Raw genomic sequence first — 22078 nt, 5'->3', positions numbered from 1 at the left:
CAAACGAAAGGAAACAGGGTTAATAATCTCCAAAATCCTATAGGGACCGATGAACCGAGGCTTACATTTAGGAGAAGAAACCCTCATTGGGACAAAACGGGAAGACAACCACACCAAGTCCCCAACACGAAGGCGAGGACCAACCCGACGCTGGCGGTTAGCAAACCGCTGAGTCCTCTCCTGGGACAAATTCAAATTGTCCACCACTTGTTCCCAAATCCGATACAACCGATCCACCACAGCATCTACTCCAGGACAATCCGAAGACTCCACCTGACCAGAAGAAAAACGGGGATGAAACCCCGAATTGCAAAAGAAAGGGGAAACCAAAGTGGCAGAACTGGCCCGATTATTAAGAGCAAACTCCGCCAACGGCAAAAAGGCAACCCAATCATCCTGATCCGCAGACACAAAACACCTCAAATACGTCTCCAAAGTTTGATTAGTTCGCTCCGTCTGGCCATTAGTCTGAGGATGGAAGGCAGACGAAAAAGACAAATCAATGCCCAACCTGGCACAGAATGCCCGCCAAAATCTAGAAACGAACTGGGTACCCCTATCAGAAACGATATTTTCAGGAATACCATGCAAGCGAACCACATTTTGAAAAAACAAAGGAACCAACTCAGACGAGGAAGGCAACTTCGGCAATGGCACCAAATGAACCATCTTAGAAAAACGGTCACACACCACCCAGATAACAGACATCCTCTGAGAGACAGGAAGATCAGAAATAAAGTCCATCGAGATGTGTGTCCAAGGCCTCTTCGGAATAGGCAAGGGCAACAACAACCCGCTAGCCCTAGAACAACAAGGCTTGGCCCGAGCACACACATCACAAGACTGCACAAAAACACGCACATCACGAGACAGAGATGGCCACCAGAAGGATCTAGCCACCAAATCCCTGGTACCAAAAATTCCAGGATGACCCGCCAGCGTAGAAGAATGAACCTCCGAGATGACTCTACTGGTCCAATCATCAGGAACAAACAGTCTACCAGGTGGACAGCGATCAGGTCTATCCGCCTGAAACTCTTGCAAAGCACGTCGCAGATCTGGGGAAATAGCGGATAATATCACCCCATCCTTAAGGATACCTGTAGGTTCCGAATCACCAGGGGAATCAGGCTCAAAACTCCTAGAAAGGGCATCCGCCTTCACATTCTTAGAACCTGGTAGATATGAGACCACAAAATTAAACCGAGAGAAAAACAACGACCAGCGCGCCTGTCTAAGATTCAGGCGCCTGGCAGACTCAAGATAAATCAGATTCTTGTGATCAGTCAAAACCACCACCTGATGTCTAGCACCCTCAAGCCAATGACGCCACTCCTCAAATGCCCACTTCATGGCCAAAAGCTCCCGATTACCGACATCATAATTTCTTTCGGCGGCAGAAAATTTTCGAGAAAAGAACGCACAAGGTCTCATCACTGAGCAATCGGAACTTTTCTGCGACAAAACCGCCCCTGCTCCGATCTCGGAAGCATCGACCTCAACCTGAAAGGGGAGAGAGACATCGGGCTGGCGCAACACAGGGGCAGACGAAAAGCGGCGCTTAAGTTCCCGAAAGGCCTCCACAGCGGCAGAGGACCAATTGGCAACATCAGCACCCTTCTTAGTCAAATCCGTAAGAGGCTTAGCAACACCAGAAAAACCTGTTATAAATCGACGATAAAAATTAGCAAAGCCCAAGAACTTCTGAAGACCCTTTAGAGAAGTAGGCTGCGTCCAGTCACAAATAGCCCGAACCTTGACAGGGTCCATCTCAACAGAAGAAGGGGAAAAAATGTACCCCAAAAAGGAAATCTTTTGAACCCCAAAAACACACTTAGAACCCTTTACACACAGAGAATTCTCCCGCAAGACCTGAAAAACCCTCCTGACCTGCTGAACATGAGACTCCCAGTCCTCAGAAAAAATCAAAATATCGTCCAAATACACAATCATAAATTTATCCAGATATTCACGGAAAATATCATGCATAAAGGACTGAAAAACTGAAGGCGCATTAGAAAGGCCGAAAGGCATTACTAAATACTCAAAGTGGCCCTCAGGCGTATTAAATGCGGTTTTCCACTCATCCCCTTGCTTAATTCGCACCAAATTATACGCCCCACGGAGATCAATCTTGGAGAACCACTTAGCCCCCCTTATGCGAGCAAACAAATCAGTAAGCAGCGGCAACGGATACTGATATTTGACAGTAATTTTATTCAGGAGTCGATAATCAATACAAGGCCTCAGCGAGCCATCCTTTTTAGAGACAAAGAAAAACCCAGCTCCTAAAGGTGATGAAGGACGAATATGTCCCTTTTCCAGGGACTCCTTAACATATTCTCGCATGGCAGCATGCTCAGGTACAGATAGGTTAAACAAACGACCCTTTGGAAATTTACTGCCTGGAATCAGATCTATGGCGCAATCACACTCTCTGTGGGGAGGGAGAGAACCAATTTTAGGCTCTTCAAAAATATCCCCAAAATCCGACAAAAATGCAGGAATCTCAGAGGGAATAGATGACGAGATAGGAACCAAAGGTATGTCCCCATGAGCCCCCCGACATCCCCAGCTTAACACAGACATAGTTTTCCAGTCCAGTACTGGGTTATGAGATTGTAACCATGGTAATCCAAGCACTAAAACATCATGTAAATTATACAACACGAGGAAGCGAATCATCTCCTGATGGTCTGGAGTCATACGCATAGTCACTTGCGTCCAGAACTGTGGTCTATTACAAGCCAGAGGTGTAGAATCAATACCCTTCAGAGGTATAGGAACTTCCAGAGGCTCCAAATCAAACCCACAGCGCCTGGCGAAGGACCAATCCATGAGACTCAGAGCGGCGCCAGAGTCCACATAGGCATCCACGGTAATAACTGATAATGAACAAATCAGAGTTACAGACAGAAGAAATTTAGACTGTAAAGTGCCAATAGAAACAGACTTGTCAACCTTCCTAGTACGTTTAGAGCATGCTGATATAACATGCGCGGAATCACCACAGTAGAAGCACAAGCCATTTTTGCGCCTATAATTCTGCCGCTCGCTTCTTGACAGAATTCTGTCACATTGCATTTTCTCTGGCGTCCCTTCAGAAGATACCGCCAAATGGTGCACGGGTTTGCGCTCCCGCAAACGCCGATCAATCTGAATCGCCATTGTCATGGACTCATTCAGACCTGTGGGCGTAGGAAACCCCACCATGACATCCTTAACGGCATCAGAAAGGCCCTCTCTGAAATTTGCCGCTAGGGCACACTCATTCCACTGAGTAAGCACAGACCATTTACGAAATTTTTGGCAGTATATCTCAGCTTCATCTTGCCCTTGAGACAGGGCTATTAAAGCTTTTTCAGCTTGAATCTCCAAATTAGGTTCCTCATACAGCAACCCTAAAGCCAGAAAAAATGCATCCACATTGAGCAACGCAGGATCCCCTAATGTCAATGAAAATGCCCAATTTTGAGGGTCACCTCGCAGCAAAGAAATCACAATCTTAACCTGCTGAACAGGATCTCCAGAGGAGTGAGGTCTGAGAGAAAGGAATAATTTACAATTACATTTGAAATTCAGAAACCGAGATCTATCTCCGGAAAATACCTCTGGTGTAGGAATCTTAGGTTCAGAAATAGGAGTACGTATAACATAATCTTGTAAATTCTGAACCTTCGTAGCAAGATTATTTAAACCTGCAGCCAAACTCTGGACATCCATGTTAAACAGCTAAGGTCAGAACCATTCAAGGGTTAAGAGGAGGTAAGAAGCAGCTAGACAGCAATTAAGGGCTAGGCAGCAAAACTCTGAGGGAAAGAAAAAAAAAAAAAATTTCCCTTCAACACTTCTTTTTCTCCAGCTTCAGCCCAAACAATTAACACTTTGTTGGCCGGTCATACTGTCATGATTCCCCAATGGCATGGAAACATCAGAAACACAAAAATAACAGACTAGCTCTCGGGTGATGGAAACTCAAGCTGACCGTGACCTAAATCTACCACACAACTAACAGTAGCCAGGAAGCATTCCTACGGCTGCCTAGATGCCATGCGCCAGCCGGAGAACTAACTACGCCTGGAAGAGGAAGGAACAGACCTGGCTTACCTCTAGAGAAATTCCCCAAAGATGATAGTAGCCCCCACGTATATTGACGGTGAGTTCAGAGGAAAAGACATACACAGTATGAAGGTAGATTTAGCAAAGCGAGGTCCACTTACTAGATAGAGGAAGGATACAAAAGAGGACTTCACGGTCAGCTGAAAAACCCTTTCAAAAACCCATCCTGAAATTACTTTAAGACTCCTGTGTCAACTCATGACACAGGAGTGGCAATTTCAGTCCACAAGAGCTTCCAGTAACAGGAAATGACAAAACTGTAAACTGGACAAGAAAAACAAAACAATAAGGACAAGAGTCCACTTAGCTGATCAGCAGACTAGTAGCAGGAACATGCAACTGAAAGACTCAGGTTACAATGATGACCGGCAAGGAAGTGACTGGAGAGCAAGGCTAAATAGGGAACTCCCAAAACTGATGGAAGCAGGTGAGCTGAGGCAGAAAAGCACACACAAGTCTCCAGTACCACCAGCCACCACCAGGGGAGCCAAAAAGCGGATCACAACAAACCACCCAGGAATTATCCTCCTGACCATAGCCCTTCCACTTGACCAGATACTGAAGCCTCCGTCTGGAGAGACGAGAATCCAAGATCTTCTCCACCACGTACTCCAACTCGCCCTCAACCAACACCGGAGCAGGAGGCTCAACAGAAGGAACCACAGGTACAACGTACCGCCGCAACAAAGACCTATGGAACACGTTGTGAATGGCAAACGACACCGGAAGATCCAAGCGAAAGGACACAGGATTAAGGATTTCCAATATCTTGTAAGGACCGATGAAGCAAGGCTTAAATTTAGGAGAGGAGACCTTCATAGGAACAAATCGAGAAGACAGCCATACCAAATCCCCAACACGAAGTCGGGGACCCACACCGCGGCGGCGGTTGGCAAAACGCTGAGCCTTCTCCTGTGACAACTTTAAGTTGTCCACCACATGATTCCAGATCTGCTGCAACCTATCCACCACATGATCTACCCCAGGACAGTCAGAAGGCTCCACATGTCCCGAGGAAAAACGAGGATGGAAACCAGAGTTGCAGAAAAATGGCGAAACCAAAGTAGCGGAACTAGCCCGATTATTAAGGGCAAACTCAGCCAACGGCAAGAAGGTCACCCAATCATCCTGATCTGCCGAAACAAAACACCTCAAATAAGCCTCCAGAGTCTGATTAGTTCGCTCCGTTTGTCCATTAGTCTGAGGATGAAAGGCAGACGAAAACGACAAATCAATGCCCATCCTAGCACAAAAGGATCGCCAGAATCTGGAAACAAACTGGGATCCTCTGTCAGACACAATATTCTCAGGAATGCCGTGTAAACGAACCACATTCTGAAAGAACACAGGAACCAGATCGGAAGAGGAAGGCAGCTTAGGCAAAGGCACCAAATGGACCATTTTAGAAAAGCGATCACATACCACCCAGATGACAGACATGCCCTGAGACACCGGGAGATCTGAAATGAAATCCATGGAAATGTGTGTCCAAGGCCTCTTCGGGACAGGCAAGGGCAAGAGCAACCCGCTGGCACGAGAACAGCAAGGCTTAGCTCGAGCACAAGTCCCACAGGACTGCACAAATGACCGCACATCCCGTGACAAGGAAGGCCACCAAAAGGACCTAGCCACCAGATCTCTGGTGCCAAAAATTCCCGGATGCCCTGCCAACACCGAGGAATGAACCTCGGAAATGACTCTGCTGGTCCACTTATCAGGAACAAACAGTCTGTCAGGTGGACAAGAGTCAGGTCTACCAGCCTGAAATCTCTGCAACACACGTCGCAAATCAGGAGAAATGGCCAACAAGATAACTCCCTCTTTAAGAATACCAACTGGTTCTGCGACTCCAGGAGAGTCAGGCACAAAGCTCCTTGAAAGAGCATCAGCCTTCACATTCTTTGAACCTGGTAAATACTAGACCACAAAGTCAAAACGGGAGAAAAACAATGACCAGCGGGCCTGTCTAGGATTCAGGCGTTTAGCAGACTCGAGATACATCAAATTTTTGTGATCATTCAAGACCACCACACGATGCTTAGCACCCTCGAGCCAATGACGCCACTCCTCAAATGCCCACTTCATGGCCAGCAACTTCCGATTGCCAACATCATAATTCCGCTCAGCAGGCGAAAACTTCCTAGAGAAGAAAGCACATGGTCTCATTACCGAGCAACCAGGGCCTCTCTGCGACAAAACGGCCCCTGCCCCAATCTCAGAAGCATCCACTTCGACCTGAAAGGGAAGTGAGACATCAGGCTGGCACAAAACAGGCGCCGAAGTAAACCGGCGCTTCAACTCTTGGAACGCCTCCACGGCTGCAGGAGCCCAGTTAGCAACATCAGAACCTTTCTTGGTCATATCCGTCAAAGGTTTAACAACGCTAGAAAAATTTGCGATAAAACGACGGTAGAAGTTAGCAAAACCCAAGAACTTCTGAAGACTCTTAACTGACGTGGGTTGAGTCCAATCATGAATAGCTCGGACCTTGACTGGGTCCATCTCCACAGCAGAAGGGGAAAAAATAAACCCCAAAAAGGGAACCTTCTGTACTCCAAAGAGACACTTTGAGCCCTTAACAAACAAAGCATTCTCACGCAAAACCTGAAACACCATCCTGACCTGCTCCACATGTGAGTCCCAATCTTCAGAGAAAACCAGAATATCATCCAGATAAACAATCATAAATTTATCCAGATACTTCCGGAAAATATCATGCATAAAGGACTGAAACACTGAGGGAGCATTAGAGAGCCCAAAAGGCATCACCAAGTACTCAAAATGACCTTCGGGCGTATTAAATGCTGTCTTCCATTCATCTCCTTGCTTAATGCGCACAAGGTTGTACGCACCACGAACATCTATCTTGGTGAACCACTTGGCACCTTTAATCCGGGCAAACAAGTCCGACAACAGAGGCAAAGGATACTGAAATTTAACAGTGATTTTATTCAGAAGCCGATAGTCAATACAAGGTCTCAAAGATCCGTCCTTCTTGGCCACAAAAAAGAATCCCGCACCAAGAGGGGAAGAGGATGGACGGATATGCCCCTTCTCCAGAGACTCCTTGATATACGAACGCATTGCGGCATGCTCAGGTACAGACAGATTAAATAGTCTTCCCTTAGGAAATTTACTACCTGGAATCAAATCTATGGCGCAGTCACAGTCCCTATGAGGAGGCAGAGCACTGGACCTGGACTCGCTGAATACATCCTGATAATCAGACAAATACTCAGGAACTTCCGAAGGAGTAGAGGAAGCAATAGACACCGGCGGGGAATCAGCATGAATTCCCTGACAGCCCCAACTTGACACAGACATTGCCTTCCAATCCAAGACTGGATTGTGGGTCTGTAACCATGGCAGACCCAAAACGACCAAATCATGCATTTTATGCAGAACAAGAAAACGAATCACCTCCCGATGTTCAGGAGTCATGCACATGGTTACCTGCGTCCAAAACTGCGGTTTATTTTCCGCCAATGGCGTAGCATCAATACCTCTAAGAGGAATAGGATTTACCAACGGTTCAAGAACAAAACCACAGCGCTTGGCAAATGACAGATCCATAAGACTCAGGGCAGCACCTGAATCCACAAACGCCATAACAGGGTAAGAAGACAATGAGCAAATTAAAGTCACAGACAAAATAAATTTAGGTTGCAAATTACCAATGGCGACAGGACTAACAACCCTTGTTAGGCGTTTAGAGCATGCTGATATAACATGTGTAGAATCACCACAGTAAAAACACAACCCATTCTGACGTCTATGATTTTTCCGCTCATTTCTAGTCTGAATTCTATCACATTGCATTAAATCAGGTGTTTGTTCAGACAACACCACCAGAGGATTAGCGGTTTTGCGCTCCCGCAAACGCCGGTCAATTTGAATAGCCAGCGCCATGGAATCATTCAGACTTGTAGGAATGGGGAAACCCACCATCACATTCTTAATGGCTTCAGAAAGGCCATTTCTGAAATTCGCGGCCAGAGCACACTCATTCCACTGAGTAAGCACGGACCATTTCCGAAATTTTTGGCAATACACTTCAGCTTCATCCTGGCCCTGAGAAATAGCCAGCAAGGCTTTTTCTGCCTGAACTTCAAGATTGGGTTCCTCGTAAAGCAATCCGAGCGCCAGAAAAAACGCATCAATATTTGCCAATGCCGGATCTCCTGGCGCTAGCGAGAAAGCCCAATCCTTAGGGTCGCCCCGTAAAAAAGAGATAACAATTTTAACTTGCTGAGCTGAATCTCCAGATGAACGGGGTCTCAGAGATAGAAACAATTTACAATTATTCCTGAAATTCCTAAACTTAAATCGGTCTCCAGAAAACAGTTCAGGAATAGGTATTTTAGGTTCAGACATTGGACTACTGGTAACAAAATCTTGTATGCCCTGCACACGAGCAGCAAGCTGGTCTACACCTGTAATCAAGGTCTGGACATTCATGTCTGCAGCAAGCACAAGCCACTCAGAGGTAAAGGGGAGGAAGAGAGGAAAAAAAAAAAAAACTCAGAATTTCCTTTCTTATTATCCCACTTCTGCAATGCATTAAACATTCAATGTTGGCCTGGCATACTGTTATGACCCCAATGGCAGAGGGTCTCAGAAATAATTACTAAGTCTGCAAACACAAAAAAACAGCTCATAGGGCAGTGGTAACTGAGCTGACCATATATCTAATCCTAGCACCACAAATAGCAGCAGCCGGGGAACGTGCCTACGTTGGTTCTAGACGTCTCGCGCCAGCCGGAGAACTAACTAACCCTAGAAGGGAAAAGAAAGACCTTTCTTGCCTCCAGAGAAAAGACCCCAAAAGTTGGATACAAGCCCCCAACAAATAATAACGGTGAGGTAAGAGGAAAAGACAAACGTAAGAATGAGCTAGGTATTTAGCAAAGAGAGGCCCACTAGCTAATAGCAGAATATAGTAAGGTGACTTATATGGTCAGCAAAAACCCTATCAAAATATCCACGCTGGATATTCAAGAACCCCCGAACCGTCTAACGGCCCGGGGGGAGAACACCAGCCCCCTAGAGCTTCCAGCAAAGTCAGGAATCACATTTAGTACAAGCTGGACAAAAATAAGAGCAAAGCAAATAACCAAAAAACAAAGAAGCAGGACTTAGCTTAATTTTGCACGAACCAGGACCAGCAGACAGGAGCAAACAGAAAGGATCTGATTACAACGATGCCAGGCACTGGACTAAGGATCCAGGAAGTTTATATAGCAACACCCCTGGACTAACGACCCAGGTGGGTGCCAAACTGAGGAAAGACAATCCCAGAGTCATATCACTAGTAACCACAAGAGGGAGCCAAAAAGTCTAATTCACAACAGTATAGCATTATACACTGTAAGTAATGATGTACATTCTTTGTGCACTTCATGGAGGGGCTGCAGAATCCAGGGTCTCCTGTGATGCTAGTCACTACTCATGGACAAGAAACGAGGTGGGGAATTCAAGGGTTCTGAGGTCAAAAGCCTGAAGGGTACATCATAAACAGAGGGGTGAGGCAAGTCATAGTTGTAGTCAGGTCAGAATTCCAAGAAAGTAAAGGATCAAGATAAAGGGGCTAGACAAATGGATGATCAAAGGCAAATCCAAGGTTGGCAACAAAGATCAGAATACTAAAACGTAAAGCACAGAGCAGACACACTCCATTTGAGCAGAGCTACAATTAGCAGAAATTAGAAAATGTCAGCCAGCTAAATAGCCTGGGAATCACTCCAAACAGGAGGCAACTGTGGGAAATACAGCACTTCTCAGCCCTGATTGGGCGACTGGACTGTCACTCACCACACTGACAGATCAGAACGCCCAAGCCTCAGAGTGGACTGCTGAGCTGGACATGCCTCTGCCCCAGATTGGACAGCGGAGCTGCCACAAAACACACTAAGTGGAGGAATCGTAACAGGTCCCTTAATGGATGGTGGACCTAGGCAATTGCCCAGTTTTCCTCCCTCCCGATGCTGCAAAGACAAAGCTGTGTGTGCTTGCAGCATGGGAAAGAGCACAGTTTGGGCCAGCAGCACAGCCATGCTGCTAGTCTGAACAGTCAGTCATCAGGAGCACCCTGGTAAGCAGGAAGCTAGGAGGCAGGGGAGTGGTATACTTATGAAGATTGAATATGAGAATAATGCTATAGGGTAAGCCACAAAAAAGCGAACCCTATTTCTCTTCGATGGTTAATAAAGGATAATAGAAGAATGACGTGCTTCCCAGTTACAAAACAAGAAAACCCTAACCCTAAACACAAGAAAAAACAAGAAAACCCTAACCCTAACCCTAACCCTAAACACAAGAAAAAACAAGAAAACCCTAACCCTAAACACAAGAAAAAACAAGAAAACCCTAACCCTAACCCTAGGGTTACTAGGGATCCTAACCCTAACCCTAAGGTTAGGATCCCTAGTAACCCTAGGGATCCTAACCCTAACCCTAGGGATCCTAACCCTAACCCTTAGGGTTAGGGTTAGGATCCTAACCCTTAGGGTTAGGGTTAGGATCCCTAGGGTTAGGGTTAGGGTTAGAGTTAGGGTTAGGATCCCTAGGGTTAGGGTTAGGGTCCCTAGGGTTAGGGTTAGGATCCCTAGGGTTACTAGGGATCCTAACCCTAACCCTAGCTATTTCTGTTTATAGTGGGTTTTCTAGTTGATTTTGATGATTGGCAGCTGTCACACACTTCTCAGCATGCGTTTAAAAAATGCAAACGCAGGAAAAAACGCATGTAAACGCGGCAAAACGCCGCGTTTTTTTTTCTGCATGCAAAAATGCATGCGTCTAAAAAACGCGGCGTTTTGCCGCGTTTACATGCGTTTTTTCACCACATGCGGTTTTTTTTTAAAACCCTGCAGATCAAAACGCAAGTATGAAACCATCCTAAATCGCTTTACTCACAACGATACTCGTCTCTGGGACTCTCCCGGGACTCGTGTGACTTTGTTAGGTTACCTGATCCTTTTGGTGAAATAGCGCTGGCTTCACTCTCTTCTCCTTTGGACAAATCAAGACATCCAGAGGAAGTTAGAGATGCGGCTACTCTCTCACTTCTTTCAGATGTCAATGACAAAGGAGAATGAAGCCAGCGCTTATCGGCCACAGTGATCATATGACATAATGTCACATGTGCCCTGGGAGAGCCAGTGCCGACACCACTGGAATGGCAAAGGCATCGGAGGTGAGAATTGGTATTATTATTTTACTGGGGGAAACATAGGGAGTAGTGGAGAACCCCTTTAAAAAGATCCCTGTAAGATTGTTCGTTCATCACCCAGTGTCTCTGAACATGTATGACCAGGTTGAATAACTATAATGGGCAATAAGTACTAAAATCTGTCTAGTATGCCATTATCAGAATGATAATTATTCATGAAATAATCAGTTTACCTGTAACATACTTTAGTCTAATATGCATGAGGGTTTTTATACAAACTCATATCACTACTCTCCCCTGCATATTGTAGCACTTGACTGACAGGGAAGAATACGATAAGCCTCATTCATTTCTTACACCGCTCTGGAAAAATTTAATCTGAGCACTGATCGATTACTATGAGGTCATAAAGACAGTTTTTATATAAGACGGTTTTAATGAATGGGGCTCAATAACAGTTATCCTGTCCAAACCACACAAGGGAAGCTGTGGACTGTTTTTCATGGCTTACCCAGTTAATTCATCTAAAAGTACAGATATAGCAACACATCTATTACTATTTCTAGGAGAGTGACTACATAAAAAATAACAACTGCTAGAATCTAATTCTTCTCCTATAGAATATAGGACAGTCTGAAAACTATTTCATTATAAAATTGTGATGTTATTATTTTATGTACATTGTGAGGTAAATCTGCTGTTAAAGGTAATCTGTCAGAAGGTTTTGTTATGAAATCTGAGAGCAGCTTAATGTAGAGCAAGTGAACTTGTTTCCACCACATGAATAAAAAACACTTTAAAATAGGCTGTGGGGCTGAAAGAATGTCCCCATCTCAAAAATAATAGATGAAGGTTCTTTTATTGGACTTGTTTCTATGCTGTACTGGTGTCTTTTTCAAGTAGAAAAAACAACAGATTCCAAGGATGTGTTACTTATTAGACAGTTTGTTGTAGTTTCTATACAGTGTTTTATCAGCAGGAGATTATCACTACCTGACTAGGTCTCATGTGCATGGCAGTCTAGCTAATCTGTGTACCCCTCACCACCACCACTACCACTGATTAGCTACAACAGAAAAAACTATTCATGTAATAACAGGGGATAACAAACATAAATGGGGCATGTTTAAAATATACTACTAGAATCCTGTAGAAAGCTTTTTCCCTCTGATAATAATAAAATGTCCAGGAATAAAAAGAAACCATTATGGATAAATAAGACAGTACAAAGTTTAATAAGACAAAAACAAAGGGCATTCAAAATCTGAAGGCCGAGAATACAGAAGTTGCATTTCAGGAGTATTAAGGTCTAAATAAGAAATGAAAAAAAGAAATCAAGCTAAAAAAGTCACCTACAGATAAACAAATCATCCGATACATTAAAATAAATCCACCCATATTTTATAAATACATCAATGCCAATATGAAAAAAAAAGATGGCAACGGCCCCTTAAAAGACGATAATAACAAAGTAACTATAGAGGACAAAGAAAAGGCTGAGGTATTAAACAGTCACCTTTTGTCCATGTTCATATCACTTCTTTCTGCGGATTCCGCAGCGGTTTTACACCTGCTCCAATAGAAAACCGCAGTTGTAAAACAGCAGTGAAATCCGCAAAAAAAACGCTGTAAATCCACGGTAAATCTGCAGCAAAAACGCAGCGTTTTTGCCCTGCAGATTTATCAAATCCACTGCGGAAAAATCTGCAGTGGACCATTCTACGTGTGCACATACCCTAAAAGTCCACACCATTTCCTTATGTAATTGAGCCAAGGGATCCATTCTGACACTCGCTTAGGTATGGTACAGCCATTACAGTTACAGTGTGTGAAATGGGAACATTCCAAGATGTGAAGCCAACACCTCACCATGTGTAGCTCAAACACAAATGTGAAAAATGTTTTCAAACTCAAATTAAAACCATGGAATCAAAACCATTACGTAAAGATAATTGTACTAGTAAATCTTTAATTCTATGGAATGGAGTGATATGTGTCATTTCACATAAACTTACTTTATGGACATCTATGGTCTGATATCTTTGCTTCTGTGGATTGGATGGGTTGTTACCAACATCTGGTGAGAATTTCATATCAGTAGCACCTTTAGAAATATATTTACACTGGTATATATATATATATATATATACAGTAGATAGATAGATAGATAGATAGATAGATAGATAGATAGATAGATAGATAGATAGATAGATAGATAGATAGATAGATCTACAGATTTTCGCATAGCGTAGGGCACTAAGAGGTACGCTAAATGTAAGGTGCCATAAAAATTCTATTCTAATCAATTTTTTTAATCGAATTAAAATTGTGCCTCTGCACCAAACTTGATTTATTAGGTATTTATCCATCTGCCAACTACTGTCTGTTCTGGCTACAAACTCATTTATAAACTGCAACTCAGTGACTGCAATTCTTCATGAACCCTTCAGTTTATGTTCTATGATTGCGACCAAACAGACAAACCATGAAAAGGTCTGATAGCTGTAAAACAAGTGCATCTTAGATGGAACAATTACCATCTGTAAGACTAGCAATTTCCTTAACATTTTTTTTCGTTTGTGAGCAGCAGCGCTGTGGATCCATCTCATATGGATATGGAATATGAGATCCACAGCTGCTATGGGGTCAGATCAGGTCTACAATTTATTACTGAAACATTTTTTACTCTAAGATTGATATAGGAATCCTGGAGAACAAATAATGCCCTTCTGTAATGCATGCCATAGTCCACAGGTACAATGTTACTTGTCAAGAAACTACTTCATAGGGAGAATATGGCGCCTCATAGAGGTTTCATTGGGCATCGCATGCTGGATCCTTAGTGGAGGTCACTCCTATCACTGGATATCTTGTTGGTCATGGACATTTTATGAGGAGCAATCACACGCCTTATAATGTGGAGTGTATGTAATATTATTGTGACGTGCACGAATATTGATTTGGAGGTTATATATATATATATCTATAACGCCTATATATAGGCAATATATATGACTATGCCAATAACCCTGATCCGAGTGACAGCTGACGGCAGAATCGGCGCACACTGTGAGGAGAAGATGTAAAACAAATTTATACCTCTTTTCCATTCTGTGAGTCCAGGGAAATCAGACTGCACTCAGATGTCATCCGACTGCAGTCCGATGTTTTCCACACACACATAGACTTGTATGTATTTCAAAGTGAAATTGCAACATGCGACAGATTCTGTCAGTCTAAAAAATTGTGCATCAGCACTGCCCCATTGCATAACATTGGTCCGAGTGCTACCCGATAATACATCAGACAGAACTCGTCCGATGCATGTGCTTGTGGGAGCGAGCCGTCACTCGTAGAATCTAAGTTGTAGAAAAAAGAACGGGTAAATATTAATTATACTCCAGTGTCATTGTGAAAAAAGTATTTTTTTTTTTTTTACCTTGAAAGCCTCAAAAAGTGGCAAAAAACAAAACAATGCCATTCTATATTTCCCATAGGGGGCCGGCAGATTATCTTTGTATATGTCCAACATTGAATGAATATTGTTGCCATCTAAATCCAAGGTAACAATTAGCAATCAATCAAAATTTGCAAACCTAATAGATTTTGATCTTTCAATGATTTTTATTATGGCTGACATCATCATTATTATTATTATTATTATTATTATTATTATTAACAATTTGCATTCTAATTTATAACATAACAATTAATGCTGATTGGTGGGAATCTGATTGTTGAGACCCCCAGCAATCTGTAGAAAGAAGGGGCACCATCCCCACATTATTGATGAGTGACTAACTGTAGGCACCTTTGGTGGTCATGGTGATACGATGCCCACTAAACACAAACTGATAGGACATGATATGATACTATTGGGCCACGTGGTGTACATGCTGACATTTATACTGCTTTTTATCCACATGCATTCTGCATGTGCAAACTCCAAAAAAAAGCAATACCAATCTTCTATGATTATTGCATTTTTGCTGCTTTTTTTATGATTTTCCCTATTTTTGAAGTGTTTTTTTGTGCATTTTGTAAGCCATGGCTGCTGTTTGTTAAAAAACAACAAATCGGGCTTTAGTTCCTCGTGTCCCCCAGCGAGCCGCCACTGCTGCTCCCCGTGCCTCCAGCAAGCAGGAGGGCGGCATCGCAAGAAGATGGGAGGCACCGGACCAAGACCAGCACTGCCCATCAGACCGGACCGCACCGCAGGTGAGTATAATAAAGGTTATTTTTCTTCTCTTACAGGTCGGGTTGGGGGCAGATATACAGCATCATAGAATGCTATATATCAACCCTGAAGGGTGATTGTCGTATCTCTTATCGGCCAAACCCGGTGACAGGTTCCCTTTAAGGGCCGCTAAGCTCATCAATGCTGAACCCTGGGAATAGCAGCGGACACTCGCTGATGGACTAAAAGAAGGTGAGTATAGCAGGCTTCGTTATTTTTCAAACTGCAGCCGGGGCTAAACATTATCTGAAATGGAACAACCTCTTCACAAGCACAACTGCGTTTTTCAGGTTCCCCAAAAAGAAAAAATACACCAAAAAAAAGCACAGTTTAGTTGTTATTTTTAACAGTAGACGTGAACTTTCATGAAATCACATTACATTTTCTGTACAAAAAAAACTGCAGAAAAACACAGTATTTACATTGTGTGTGAACACGGTCTTATGCTTGAAGTGGAAAAGCTTTGTAAGGCTATGTTCTCACGATGCGCTTTTGTGGAGAGTTTCTGATGTTACAGACTTTCTTCACATATATATATATATATATATATATATATATATATATATATATATATATATATATATATACAGGTCCTTCTCAAAAATTTAGCATATAGTGTTAAATGTCATTATTTACCATAATGTAATGATTACAATTAAACTTTCATATATTATAGATTCATTATCCACCAACTGAAATTTGTCAGGTCTTTTATTGTTTTAATACTGATGATTTTGGCATACAACTCCTGATAACCCAAAAAACCTGTCTCAATAAATTAGCATATCAAGAAAAAGTTCTCTAAACGACCTATTACCCTAATCTTCTGAATCAACTAATTAACTCTAAACACATGCAAAAGATACCTGAGGCTTTTAAAAACTCCCTGCCTGGTTCATTACTCAAAACCCCCATCATGGGTAAGACTAGCGACCTGACAGATGTCAAGAAGGCCATCATTGACACCCTCAAGCAAGAGGGTAAGACCCAGAAAGAAATTTCTCAACAAATAGGCTGTTCCCAGAGTGCTGCATCAAGGCACCTCAATGTTAAGTCTGTTGGAAGGAAACAATGTGGCAGAAAACGCTGTACAACGAGAAGAGGTGACCGGACCCTGAGGAAGCAGTGGAGAAGGACCGATTCCAGACCTTGGGGAACCTGAGGAAGCAGTGGACTGAGTCTGGTGTGGAAACATCCAGAGCCACCGTGCACAGGCGTGTGCAGGAAATGGGCTACAGGTGCCGCATTCCCCAGGTAAAGCCACTTTTGAACCATAAACAGCGGCAGAAGCGCCTGACCTGGGCTACAGAGAAGCAGCACTGGACTGTTGCTAAGTGGTCCCAAGTACTTTTTTCTGATGAAAGCAAATTTTGCATGTCATTCGGAAATCAAGGTGCCAGAGTCTGGAGGAAGACTGGGGAGAAGGAAATGCCAAAATGCCTGAAGTCCAGTGTCAAGTACCCACAGTCAGTGATGGTGTGGGGTGCCATGTCAGCTGCTGGTGTTGGTCCACTGTGTTTCATCAAGGGCAGGGTCAATGCAGCTAGCTATCAGGAGATTTTGGAGCACTTCATGCTTCCATTGGCTGAAATGCTTTATGGAGATGAAGATTTCATTTTTCAGCACGACCTGGCACCTGCTCACAGTGCCAAAACCACTGGTAAATGGTTTACTGACCATGGTATTACTGTGCTCAATTGGCCTGCCAACTCTCCTGACCTGAACCCCATAGAGAATCTGTGGGATATTGTGAAGAGAAAGTTGAGAGACGCCAGACCCAACACTCTGGATGAGCTTAAGGCCGCTATTGAAGCATCCTGGGCCTCCATAACATCTCAGCAGTGTCACAGGCTGATTGCCTCCATGCCACGCTGCATTGAAGCAGTCATTTCTGCCAAAGGATTCCCGACCAAGTATTGAGTGCATAACTGAACATTATTATTTGATGGTTTTTTTGTTTGTTATTAAAAAACACTTTTATTTGATTGGACGGTTGAAATATGCTAATTTATTGAGACAGGTTTTTTGGGTTATCAGGAGTTGTATGCCAAAATCATCAGTATTAAAACAATAAAAGACCTGACAAATTTCAGTTGGTGGATAATGAATCTATAATATATGAAAGTTTAATTGTAATCATTACATTATGGTAAATAATGAAATTTAACACTATATGCTAATTTTTTGAGAAGGACCTGTATATATGCAGAGAAAAAACTGACCGAAAGCTCATCATGTGAATGCAGCCTAAGGCCGTGGTCACCTCAATCACACCATTATATGTTCTGCCAAGTCTACAATGGCGTTTTGTCCTTTTTTATGGAGCTGCAGCACTGTATGTAGTATTGTGGCTGCAGAAGGTAAACCATGACATTCCCTTCTATGTGTGCACAGGACTGTTTACACAAGAGCCATCCAGCTCAATCCCCTCAGTGAGCTGACAGCATGGTGCTAATGAGATCTAGCAAGTGGCAGCGGATTGGCCCTTTGTAAGCCGCGGCAATAGTAGCGCCATGCTAATAATTGGTTTACTTCCAATAAAAGTGAGCGTCTCAATGTCACTGAAAGTTGGAAATAGCAGGATTTAAGAAATACAGGACATATGTTCACAGGAAGGATACACTGATGGCAGAAAACCAGAAAACATTGTCAATGTATACAACATACAGAAAAGCTATGGAACGCTGCGCCTCTTGGATCAGATCTGACCAGGACAAGATGTGGATATGTCCTCCCAGTACTAGAGTCCCTACAATCCCAGACTATGAGTTATACACACTCCATGTGCTGCCATATGAGGCCATATATCACAGGGGTACTCAGTCCTAGGACCCTCTATCTGTAATACCACATCCAGTGGAACATACTAGACATATTTCCATTCCAGAAGAAAAAAAATGTATAACATCACAGCCATATAGAGGTACAATAGGGGTCCGTAGACCTCTGAGGGGCCACACTACTGCCTCATACAACAGAGAATTTGGATATAAATGAAGTCCTATATTTATTAGACTTTGCTTATATAGCGCCATTCATTCCACAGCACTTTACAGACATCATCATCACTGTCCCCATTGGAGCTCACCATCTACATTCCCTATCACTATTTCTTTGGAGTAAGGGAGGAAACCCCCGCAAACGCAAACTCAAGGCAGATATTGTGCTTGGTGGGATTTGAACCCAGGACCCCAAAGCTGCAAAGCATCAGTGCTAACCACTAAGCCACCATGCTATCAGTATGTCTTTGGAGGGTGGGAGGAAACCCATGCAAAAACTGGGAGAACATACTTCCTCCTTGCAAATGTTGTCCTTGGTGGGATTTGAACCCAGGACTCCTGCAAAGCAATTGTGCTAACCACTGAGCCACCGTGCTGCCAATAGTTTAACTATCGATTAATTTGGCCCTTATGTGAGTCCTTCAGCCTCAGTGGTGACGGCACATTCTTGGTACCGCACATAGCCTCAGTATACTGTTGTGCACTATGTCCGCACTGTATACAGAATTACTACAACCTTTTATTGAGTCTCCATTACGTGCTGCTACTTTTGGAAACTGTTATGACAACATCAGAATGTGTAAGCAAACAATTCTCTGTGTTAGTAAACAGGCTGTATATTGTCAGTAAGGGGATTCCAGAACCTGATGACCCTACAAGACAAACCGTGAAGATGATCAATTGAAGTTGGCATTGAAGTGCTGCCCTGAGTGATGGAAGGAACAATGAATCAAGACTTTCTTTCCCTTGACTCAGCCGGTCTGGGCATCCAGACTCTCTGTGGTGTGACCTCAGGCATCACTTGTTCTTGTCACTCCTATACTAACTAATACTCTGCTTTTACCATTACTCCTTATGCTGGAAAATTCCTTCTTCATACATTTTTAACTATGGCTTGGCCTACAAAATGCAGTTATAGACAGTGATGTGTATTTGTAAGTTGATGCCTGGATTATTTTACAGAGGCATTTTCTGCATTTTTCCACCAACATGTAAGAGTCTGGGGAGCAAGGCAAGAATTTAGGAATAAAGATGATGTCATTCGCTTTGGACCATGTGGGTCCTCATCCTACACGATAAACATAAAATCATATGGGCGCCCATGCTCCTTTCTAGAGAAGAACAAATCTGACATGTTGTGAGGAGCATAAAACTGTTTCAACATTTCTGAAGGTCCCAATACCCTAGGACTGATCACTACCATTGAGGCTGACACTTGTCTCCAGGGTTAAATGTGCCTTACAATAAATGAATGAATCCCCTAAAATCTGTTAGACATGTTGAGTACATTGGTTTCACTTCTCCTGATCCTTCTATATTACAATCTTTTAGGTTCTGTTCCATTATTTCCACGTATGGAGCCTCAGATGCAGTTACTCTAGATCACAATGATTGGTGCGTATAGGGTTGGCCATAAACTCTTGAACTAGTCCTGACTATTGCCCCAAGCCCAGATCATGTGTACTGGAAGCTCCTGCACCTACAGAATAATCAGAGTTGGGGTCTCCTCTATGTAACCCCCTCTATAAGGTGACACGAGGGGCCAGGTACTTGCCTTTGATGTACACATCGTCATCAGCCCTCATGAACCACTCATATTTATCCAGGTACTTGTCATGCATGTGCTTGATCATCATGAAGGACTTCTTCTGAGGAGGGTAGGAGTCGTCCACCCCTGGCAGGGAGATGACTGGCACAGGCTCGGGCAGTTGGATCTCCTCTGAGCCCTGGCTGGAGAAGAACTCCACTTTCCCTGGGATATAAGGTGCCCAGGTCCTGTAGGCTGCTACTGCCCTGGTGTCCAGGTACTTCTTGGCTGTCATAACCCCGACATAGAGGAAGTGTCTCTGGTTCTCCTCGGGGGGACCCCAGTCCCCACTTCCATTGTGGTTAACCCTGTGTCTGCTGCTACTGTTGCTGTTCTCCTTCTTTGGGTGTTCTTCAGATCTAGTGGCTGGAGTGTTGGGTGGCACTCCATCTTTCCCATGCCCAGGGTCATCCCTGCTGGGGCTACCCATGCCCCCATGCTGCCCCGGCTGGTGCCTCTCTCTACTGTAGAAGGAGCAGACATTGGACCTTCTCTTCTTTTCGCTCATCTCAGCTACTTTGGGGGCGATGAGCCAGGAGGCAGCAGTGAATCCCAGGACTAAGCCCACCACCACACTCATCCAGGGTCTCCGGGACCTCACAGCCATTCTTCAGTGCAGAGGAACTCTCTAGGAATCCCCGGCTGCTCCTGGCACTCGGCGCAGGCTTCCTGGCTGCTGAGCTGGAGGAAAAGTTGCCGGGCAGGAGAGCAGGAGCAGCCTGCGGAGCAGCAGTGGTGTCTGGGCTGCCAGCTTGTCACTGCTGCTCGCACCTCCTCCCAGCCCCACGCTGCAGCTGCCGATCCTCCTCCTCCTCCCGCTCCACCTTCTCCCAGCCGGCAGCCTCCACACCCCTGGCTGCTGATCAGTCCCTGTGCCCACCCAGACCTGCCAGCTCGCCGCCTTGCCACTCTGCAGGGAGCGCTCCCTGAGCAGCAGCCTTGCCCACCGTCATCCTCGGCGTGGTCTCTCCATAGGAAGTTACACAGGGAGCTGCAGCTGCTGGTGCACAGCCTGGATGAAGATGCTGCACTATCCTGCTGTCATGTGGGAGGGGAGCAGCCCATGTGCTTACTGGAGGGTGCCACCCCGATACCCACTGTACTGGGAGATCTGCCACATGGCACATGCCCACACACAGCGGAGCAGGTGGATCGTGCACCCAGAGCTACATCTGCCTGGTTAGTACAGTATATAGGGACTGCCTGCCTACAGGACACCCATAAGGACTGCACACCAGGACTCCCATAGGTGCTGCCCACCAGGACAGCCATAGGGACCACCCACCAGGACATCCCATAGGGACTGCACACCAGGACAGCCTATAGGGACTACCCACCAGGACATCCCATAGGGTGCACCCACCAGGACCCCCCATAGGAACTGAACACCAGGACAGCCTTTAGGGACTACCCACCAGGACAGCCATAGGGACCACCCACCAGGACATCCCATAGGGACTGCACACCAGGACATCCCATAGGGGGCACCCACCAGGACCCCCCATAGGAACTGAACACCAGGACAGCCTTTAGGGACTACCCACCAGGACATCCCATAGGGGACACCCCATATGAACTGAACACCAGGACAGCCTATAGGAACTACCCACCAGGACATCCCATAGGGTGCACCCACCAGGACCCCCCATAGGAACTGAACACCAGGACAGCCTATAGGGACTACCCACCAGGACAGCCATAGGGACCACCCACCAGGACATCAAATAGGGACTGCACACCAGGACATCCCATAGGGGGCACCCACCAGGACACCCCATAGGAACTGATCACCAGGACAGCCTATAGGGACAACCCACCAGGACAGCCATAGGGGGCACCCACCAGGACACCCCATAGGGACTGCACACCAGGACAGCCTATAGGGACTACCCACCAGGACAGCCATAGGGGGCACACCAAATATCAATGCCAACATGGCTCCTCATAAAAGGTACGCCAATGACAAT

General features: G+C 44.7%; 1 protein-coding gene across 1 annotated transcript in view; it reads right to left on the bottom strand.

Moving 5' to 3' along the window:
- The window catches only part of CHSY3 (chondroitin sulfate synthase 3), a 438108-nt gene extending 416827 nt beyond the window's left edge, over positions 1 to 21281 (bottom strand). Inside the window, exon 1 of the mRNA XM_077291549.1 lies at positions 20079 to 21281. Within this exon, the coding sequence (XP_077147664.1) occupies positions 20079 to 20718 (640 nt within the window). The 5' untranslated portion in view covers positions 20719 to 21281. The remainder of the gene's footprint in view (positions 1 to 20078) is intronic.
- Positions 21282 to 22078: the final 797 nt, after the last annotated feature.

Source organism: Ranitomeya variabilis, chromosome 1, assembly GCF_051348905.1.
Source record: "Ranitomeya variabilis isolate aRanVar5 chromosome 1, aRanVar5.hap1, whole genome shotgun sequence".
NCBI classification, from domain to species: domain Eukaryota; kingdom Metazoa; phylum Chordata; class Amphibia; order Anura; family Dendrobatidae; genus Ranitomeya; species Ranitomeya variabilis.
This window is presented reverse-complemented; position numbering and strand designations above follow the sequence as displayed.